The sequence below is a fragment of the Chionomys nivalis genome, chromosome 19 (assembly GCF_950005125.1).
Source record: "Chionomys nivalis chromosome 19, mChiNiv1.1, whole genome shotgun sequence".
Lineage (NCBI taxonomy): Eukaryota > Metazoa > Chordata > Mammalia > Rodentia > Cricetidae > Chionomys > Chionomys nivalis.
The window spans coordinates 37740966-37750053 of NC_080104.1; the positions used below are offsets into that span (position 1 = coordinate 37740966).

The window sequence follows — 9088 nt, forward strand, 5'->3', positions numbered from 1 at the left end:
TTTAAACTCCCTTTTATGGACGTCCTTTGTCTTGCCTAACTTAAGAAGCTGAGGTCAGACGGGCTTTTGTTGCCAGCGGTGTGTGAGGGCAAACAAGGCCTTTTTGGACCGTGTATCATCTCCAGAGACCCTGATTGGCCTGCAGCCTGCAACTGTGCGTGGCCTCTTTCCGAAGATCTCAGGGCTGTTAAACTGTGGGTCCATGCCAAGAACCTGTTACACGGGGCTCCGAGTTGTGCTGTGTTTATCCATGGGTGAAAAAATGGGCCACGTTCAGATGTACTGTCTTGTCTGTTTGCAGCTCCGTTTGGTGTCGGTGAAGGGCCTGTGCTAATAGACACACGGGTGACTCCCTTGTCTTTTTGTACCTTCTGCCTTTCCCGTGTTCTCTCTCATTTTTCCTGTTCTCCTGGGATTTTTCAGGTCAGAGCCTGTTCTCACAGTCAAGCCCAGGTCACACAGAACATTAATTCACCATCTAATTGCATGTCACGGGGCTAGGGGGTGGAGTTGACTCTACCACAAGAATAAGGCAGATGCATTTGGGCCTGGAGTCTCCACTGTAGAAGTGATTCTGGGAAGCCTGACTCCTGAGCGGGAACAGTAGCTCTGGGGAACCCGTCTTGCTGACGGGGGTCAATTAAAATCTGTCTTAGGTGATTGCAAGGTAAGCAAGGCTCTGGATGGTGTTCTGTGCTGATAAATGCCTACTGTTTTTCTCCTTTGACGAATTAAAATCTACCCATATCTGGGTACGTGGAAGTCCACTTTTGAGGACAGTGGGTGTATTGCAAGTAAAATGAACCTTGCTTTATCTTTGCCTCCAGGATGGAGGAAGTGTGCTAGACTTGAGGAATGAACAACCAAGCAGGCCTGTTTGTCTGTCCCGTCCCCAGCTGCGGCACCACCATCCCTTCTCTTCTGACCTCTTTTCCTCCCTTGTTCTTCTTTCTTATCTGTGATGATCAGTTCTTCTTGAAAGCTAAGGGGGTATTGTTACTTGTCACCCTCTACTTGTGAACCAACCTGTGGATGCAGAAAATCTACAGAAGCCCTGGCCGCCCTCTGTGGGCATCAAATCCTTATGTGTTTGCCTACATGGATTCTATGGGGATGCTTACAAGGGTGTACTCATTTGATTTCTGGCAAACAGTACAAGCTGTCGATGTTTTTTGTTTGCTAGACCTACAGTGTTGAATCCATGTTGACCTTTCTGAGTGAAATATAGAGCTAAAGGAATGGAGAAAATAGAGAAGAACCTCCAGCACTTGGCAATCACAGTATGTCTGTGAGTTGAGTCTTCTGAGCCAATAGTTGTCTGGACTGGGGTGGTAAAACATCCTTTGCTCTTCCTCATCATCTCGCAAGTGGCCTCCTTGTTGCCCCAGCAATGGTTTTAGCTTCTCTGTATCACATACTCTCACCTCCATCCGTTCCTCCAGCTTGGCTTTGCCTGCAGAGACCTCGGTACAAATGTAGAGAACTAAAACACCACCCCTTCCCCTGCAGCTAAACATGCCCACCTTCCTGGCAAAGAAACATCTTTCCATTCTCATCCTGGCTAGCTTTACTTCTAAAAAGTCTTGGCTGGCTTGCAGGTGCATCTTCCATCCCCCCTGCATTCCTCTTTCAGTGAGGGTTAGCACAGGGATATGTCAGGGACACTTAACTGTGTCTACCTGGCTTGGCACAGAGGCCTAAGAACTGTTAGACCTCTCGGGGTGAATTGATTATGTACAGTTCAGAAGATTCTGCTCTGAAGCCCAGCGGAGCTGTAGGGCTGCCTAGATCAGCCTGTATTTTGTTCTCATGTGTGGTTATGACCGACTGCTGACTGACTTGGGTCACACCCGTGGCCTCAGAAGTACCGTTGTTGCTACTGCTACAGGGTCCAGATGCTGGCTCTTCGAGTCTGACAGCATGGTGAGGGGAGAGGAGGTATCCACTGTCAGCAACACAGCTTTTCAGAATAAGAAAGGATGCCAAATCAGCAGTTCAGCCTTAAGGGTGTTCAGAAATGTTCTCATTAAAATCCCTTAGATCAGGAGCTCCTTTTCATATAAAGATATATGTAGAGTTCATGCAAAATTGGTAGTACATAGTAAAAATGTTTGTCACCCAAAATATAGAAAAGTGAACTGGAAAAGGAAACTTAAAATCCCAGGTCCAAATACACCTTTATCATTTGAGTCTCTGAAATGCCCATGTGGCAAGAACTATGCTAATGCGGAACTCCTGGCGCTGCCTTTTTGTCGCTCAGAAGACACGGAGTGTGTGTGTCTGCCTTGGAGATGGAGACCTTCCTTTGCCCCACGGAGGAGTTGTAAGAGTTTAGCTTGCCTCGGGGCAGTCCCACAAGCATACTGCGTGAAGCAGTCTGGAGAGGAGATGGTAGAAACAGTGTGGCTTGGGCCATGTTTGTCTTTAACAGAACACATGCATGGCCGTGCAGACTGAGGGCGAGCGGGTCTGCGGACCAGCAGGCCCATGCTCGCCTCTCTGCCCAGCTTTCTGCTGTGAAGAACGGGATGTAAATGCAGAGGTCCCCGCGGCACAGGTGAGACCCACACCAGTGTCCTTTCGAGAGTTCTTTGCCATTTCCCAAGGAAATTCCACGGGTAATGTTAATGTTTAGTTATAAAATAACTTCGTTGTAAGGAACCGGCAGATAAAACCGGCACACGGCTCGGTAAGACAACCACTGAACACTTGGCCCAGGCCTCCCTACCGTCTAGAGCCATCCTGAAGCCGTGGAGCCTCACTCCCGTTTTACACTTTCACTGTCCGGTACCTTTTTACAGACTGAGCATCCACAGCGAAGGAAGGACCGCAGCAGAGTTGAAACTAGAAACAATTAGCTTCCGAACCTCTTTCACGACTTGCCCCTTGGCCTGCATCCCACCGCAGTGTGTTACAGATGTCACCTGCGGAGAAGCACAGTGGCACCAGCAACCACAGTGTCCCTGGGATTTTTGAAAAGTGGACAAAGATGTGGTTCATAGAAAGAGCTAGAAGTCCAGAGATTCCTGATCATCTCTTAGTGCTCGCCTGGTCCCTAAGGAAAACGGAAATGGTCACCAGGTGGCTCAGGTGGCCTAAGACAAAAGCTCTGTTTGACCACAGGAGGACTGTGCCTCCTACCCCCCCCACACACACACAGCTTCCCCTGTTTTTCCTGGCCACCCCTGGTGGCTTCTGTGGTAGGAAGGGAACAGCCTCCCCACCCATGGTGCTTCCGTTTCCTGGAGTCCCATCAGAGTTTCACAGATCTTGTGCAGATCATCACTTCGTCTTTACTTTTTGTGGTAAAACGTCTTCAGGACAGCTTGTAGGTGTACCGTTCAGTCGGTGTACCGTTCAGTCGGCAGTACTTTTCACATCTTTCTGAGGCTGTCACTCTTCGGAGCTTCATTGCTATCCCACAGTGAAACTGTTCCCTTTGAACGCTCACTCCCTGGCTGCCCTCTTCCGTGGGGTTCCCTTCCTACTCTCTCTGAATTTTTTTATACTTAGGGGCCTCTTATAAATGGAATGATACAGTGGTTGTCTGCCTGTGCCTGGTTTATTTCACTTTCATCGGTGTTATTGTAGCAATGCTTTAGAAATTGTCCTTCTCTAATACTGAATAATATAATATTACATATCCACTCACCTGGTGATGAGTTTTTGAAGTGTTTCCAGTTTGCTTATTTTTTATTAATGCTGCTATGATTGTGGGTATATAAATATTTCTACTTTGATTTCTCTTATGTATACCCTTTGGTAGGTTTGCTGAATCAAATAGTAAACCTATTAATTTTCTTGAAGACCTACATATGTTTTCTACAGTGATTGCACTATTTTCCATCTCTACCAACAGTGCACTGGAACTCAGATTCTCCATCTTTGGTAGCATTTATTACTTTAAAAACAACCAAACAAAAAACAGTCTAATGAATATAGCGTGGTTTTGACCTTTAATCTTTGCTATACTTGTATGTGTGTAGCATGTCTACCTATTCCCATGGGTGCATATAACCTGTTAACGGTGGATGTCTTTCTCAAGTACTTTGACCCACTCTGTTGAAACAGTCTCTCACTGAACCTGGAGCTCATCTATTCAGCCCCATCTCCCAAGCTCTAAGGCTCCATGTGCACCACCATGTCGGACTTTTTATCCCCCTTGTGGGTTCTGGGGATCCAAACTTGGGTGCTCATGCTTGCACAGCCGGCACCTATCCACAGCCGCAAGCCACCTCCCTGGCTTCACCTTGGCATGTATCTGCTCAGTTGGCATGTATCTGCTCAGAGTGGCTTTTGCCATTTTTGTTACGTTTATCTTTAGAGTCCTTCACTTGGGAGATGTTTCTCAAGTTCCTGCCACTTAACAAAGCCTGGAAGTCGTTACAGGAGTGACAGGGTAAGAAGGTGGCGTTTTCAGTGCTATGGAGTCTGCCACACACACTTGATTGAGCAGGGTCGTCATGAAAGGAGGTTCTCAGGTCTGCTCCAGAAGCAGAAACTCCCCCGGGGCAGAACCAAACCATTAAAAAAAAAAAAAAAAAAGATGAAGAAAATCCAAAATCTGAAATACGTCTGCTCTTCAGTGTTTTGAGAGGCAGTCGGAACCTGTAACACGAAGGGATGTCTCCTGGTGTAGCTCATTTTCAGATTGCCTGAGGAATGTCTCCTCAATCTGAATTAAGAACACTCCAGACTCCCTGGTACTCCTGCTTACCATGAGTTGATTGTGTGTCCTTGACTTCACAGTTTCCGCTCAAGAAGCCCATGAAATTAAAAACCCGCCTTCCCTGCTGCAACATTTTATTTCTGTACTGTAACAAACCCACACACATCATAGTGTCAAATTAAGGATCTCAGATTAAAAGCAAAATTTCCTGTTTGGAAAGTCCTATTAATTAGTGAATACCGGGCATATCATATGCCTGTTCCAGTCATCCCCAGTTACCACCCCTGAAAACAAGGCTCCTTTGGCGTGGTTGACTAAAGAATCATCCACATCACATGGTCTGACTCCTGGCAAGCTGATGCAAGGAGGGCACCCCCATCTTAGCTCAGGTGGATTACTTGCAGAATATGATACTGAGGAGCCTGGAACTAAAATGTAACCCACCCACCCTCTAAAGAGAACCTGGAGCTGTTGGGAGAAGGTTGAACAGCTCCTAACTTGTATGTGTTCTTGTACGCAACTGTCTGATAACTGCCTGGTGAGTGCCTGGGGTTGTGAGCAGGCTGTGTGTGCCTGTTGGACAGTACCTGTTGTTCACTTTCCAAGTGGGCCCCAGAGAATTCTGAGGCTAGCTTGTGTTCATCTGTAGGTGTCTTGGTTATCAGTGGTTGGGATATCACTGGTCATATTCAATCACCCTTGTTAAATATGGACATCGGAAGGCACTAACCATGGTGCTGGCAGTTTGAATATCCCAGAAGGAAAGAAATGGCAGCTTGCAGCATTCTTGGGGGTCTGGGAGCATAATAGCTGTGGTAGATGGTGTTGATTGGGCCGGTTGGCACGCTTCTAACTAGTATCCATCTGTAACTGTCTTGGTTCTCAGGTCCACGGTTGGGTTGTCATATCAATGTGTTATAGATGTTGTTCATGGGATTTGTTGGCATGCTCACCTGTGACATCAGAGTTCCATGATCCTTTGAAGAAAGTGTCAGGTTCTGTGTCTTGCCCACCCTGGGGCTCATGCATGGCCCTGCTAGTAAAAACCTGAGGCCCATTTCTTGCTGGGCCTCCTCCCAGCCATCCAGTCCTGGGTATAGCATGGGGATAGATATAGCATAAATTCACACTGCTGTCGTTTGTCATTCCTTTCTTCAAGCAGCAGTGGCTGGTGGGTGAGCCTGCTGCCCACTGTGTTTGAGCTGCCCCAGGCTCCTATCCTAGAATGGCCAAGGGCAAGGATGGACTCCTCATCTGCAGTACTTGGCCAGCCCATCAAATAAGTCACTGGGCTTCGTGAACTTCGTGTAGAGGACCTGCTGGAAAAGAGGGCTAGCTACTGGCTCCTGTGTAGTAGTAGCAAGTCCTCAGGGATGGGGAAAAGCAGGAGCAGGCTCCGAAGGTCTTGTCAGGGGTGTGGACTGACTGCTTCAGGGTGAGTCCTGAGGGGCAGCCTGGCCCTGCCCAGGCAAGCAGGATTTCGAGGGATGTTGGAGCTTTTGAGAACATCTTTTAGGCACTAGTTAATCAGGGAACAGAGGACAGTCCGAGGATATCATAAGTGAAAGTGAACAGGGTCTAGGGGTGTGAGCCTCTTACTTCCTCCTGAGCCATACTGCCCTGTTAGTGCAGAAGGACAGGTCCTCCTTTCTCCACCATAGGTCCCGTGCACACCGCCAGCAAGCCCTTCCCGCCCGTAACTCAGTTTCAGCTTCTCTATCTATAGTGGTCTTTCCTGGCTCCACCACAAGTGTGCAAACTCACTCACAAGTGCACTCATGTGCACATCGATATTTGCACACTTCACATTCCTGTTCACTTATGTACAACTTCCACAAGTACACGTTCTCCTTCATGTTGTGTCTCCTGGCTCATAAGCTTGTGAGGACACTTACTTTAAGTAGAAGAAGTAGCACAGTCGCGATCACGGACCGACCTCCGTACTCACCTCCTTACCGGTTATCGCATGAAGTCATACGATCATTAGTAAACATTGGATCGGTTGATACCTCCCTGCAGTATCCTTCCGATTGGCTTTCAATACATGGATGCGATGGCCATTTTTACTAAAAACACTAGTATATCCCAAAATATACTCAAGTCAGTAAGGAACTGAACTCATCACAGAATTTAGACTTTTCTCACTGAGATCTGTGCTTGAATCACTATGATGCCATGTCTGGGACACAGCAAACTGTTTAAAGCACATCCACTGCTCTGACGGTATCTGTTGTTTAAGGGGCTTAGATTCTAATAGAAATCCAAAAGGGGTGCTTCTAGTTTTCCTGCCTGCCTGAGAGCCATTGTGAATAATCCCCAGTTTGTCAGAAATAATTTGGGGAAATGGAAATCTCAGGTTCTTCCGCCCCAAGGTTAACCCAGTTGTCATTCTCTCTATAATGAGTTCCTACTTGTCAGAGGCCCAGAGTGCATTTTTTATCCCTGAATCCGTGGGAAGCAGAATTTCATTAGTGTTTGAATATGAACTGGAAAGCCCTGGGCTGCCGGTCAGTCTGAGGACCGTGCTGCTCTGGGCGAACACAGTGCTTGTTCAGGCAGACCCTGGTCTCCGCGGTGCCTACGCTGCTGGTAACTCCCTTTTTCTTCCTCCCCAGCCCAGTGACTTCTCTGTGTCTCTCAAAGCGTCAGGGAGGAACAAGCACTTCAAGGTGCAGCTGGTGGACAGCGTCTACTGCATCGGGCAGCGGCGGTTCCATAGCATGGACGAGCTTGTGGAGCACTACAAGAAGGCCCCCATCTTCACCAGCGAACATGGCGAGAAGCTCTACCTCGTCCGGGCCCTGCAGTGAAGGCAGCCATCGGCTTCTCTGTGCCCTGCCCACTGTGGGCCTCGCTGCCACCTCTGCCTCCCAGAGCCCAGCGCTGCCAGCCACCTCCACCCGTGCGGCCTGGGTCACCTCCACTCTGTAGCCCCGTCGGTTGACCATAGCTACCCAGGTCCTCACAGCCATGCCCATGGCCACCACCTTCGGGACATCTTCAGGTGGTGAGGGTCAAAGGGAGCAAAGCTGCTCACTTTTTTCCTTTATATTTGGAAGCAGTCTGTTTAAATCCTTCACACACACACACACACACGAGTAAAAGACTGGGACCTATTTGGAGGGCAGAAAGTCTGTATGTAGTGAACATGTGACATTAGTACACACACTCTGAGAGCTGTGTTCACGGGTGCTTGGTGCCTCCCATCAGCCATGCTGGTCCAGGGCCTGCATATATATATATTATTATTATTTTTTTGGCTCCAGGCTCTGCAGGAGTCCAAGAATGTGCGGATAGCAATACTGGAAACCCTGGGGAGGTGATGGTAAGGGAACTGCCCAGTGCCTTTGAGGCTGTGCTTGCAATAAAAGAGGGTTTTTTTTTTTTTTTTGGTTTTGTTTTTTTGTTTGTTTTGGTCTGCAAAAGAGGCAACAGCAGAAAGAAAGAAACTCGGGTAATGTACCCCCAGGTGTGCCATCCACATAGTGCTTTTTCCTTCTTGCCCTTCGGCTTGTTTGAATTTCACAATTATGTATTTAATTCTCAAAGTAATATGTACCTGTAGCTGTTTGTTGACACTAATAACAGATGATTAAGGAAAACAGCTGATCTCTCGGGAAGGGGAGCTACCAATACTTTATACATACACACTATATATATATATAATATATGTATATTATATATATATTATTTGCTTTACAGGGAAATTTTTCAGGGTTTACAAAAGAGTATGTGATTGGTAGTAACAGAATGTTTATGAAGAAATTGCATTTTCATTTTTTCTTTTACATTTGAACTTCTTTATAGTTTGACTATAGAGTCTTGAGATGGCACATTCCTACGATTGAAGAAGGGGTCTTGAGATCCCCTAAACTTGCATACCCAGTTTTTTGACTATTGTAATAAAAAAAAAGTATCATGACTAAGCTGTGTGTTTGTGTTTTGGAAGACCTGACTCTCTGGGGAAGGGACAGCTCCAGGAGTCCCAGGAAACCCATCGCAGAAGGAGATGACTTGTGGGTACGGTGCCTGCTGCCCAGGACCTGAGTTCAGAGCCTCCGCACCCCCAGAAAGTCAAGTGTGGGTCACACTAAAGCCAGCCCCAGAGCTCGCTGCGTATGCATTCTAAACAGTCCATGCGCACTGAGATCAGTGAGAAGCCTTGTCTCAAAAAATAAAGTGGATAGTGGATGGCCCTGATGGTGACCTCTGGCCTCCAAGTGCATGTGGTGTGGACATATGCACATATTCACACATGTCACAAACACACAAATGAGAGCGCTCTCATAGGAGCTTAGCACATCAATTGCTTGTATGTCTTGTTTCCTATCCTTTTGTTAGTAAATGGTAGTAGTGTGTATGAGGCAGGGGTGTTTACATGTGGAAGTCGGTGGAGTTGCTTTGCCCCTTCCTCCTTCC

General features: G+C 47.3%; 1 protein-coding gene across 1 annotated transcript in view; it reads left to right on the forward strand.

Annotated features, from left to right (window-relative positions):
* Window positions 1-8584, forward strand: part of Nck2 (NCK adaptor protein 2) — a 116628-nt gene extending 108044 nt beyond the window's left edge. Inside the window, exon 5 of the mRNA XM_057751949.1 lies at window positions 7285-8584. Coding sequence (XP_057607932.1) covers window positions 7285-7479 — 195 coding nt within the window. The 3' untranslated portion in view covers window positions 7480-8584. The remainder of the gene's footprint in view (window positions 1-7284) is intronic.
* Window positions 8585-9088: the final 504 nt, after the last annotated feature.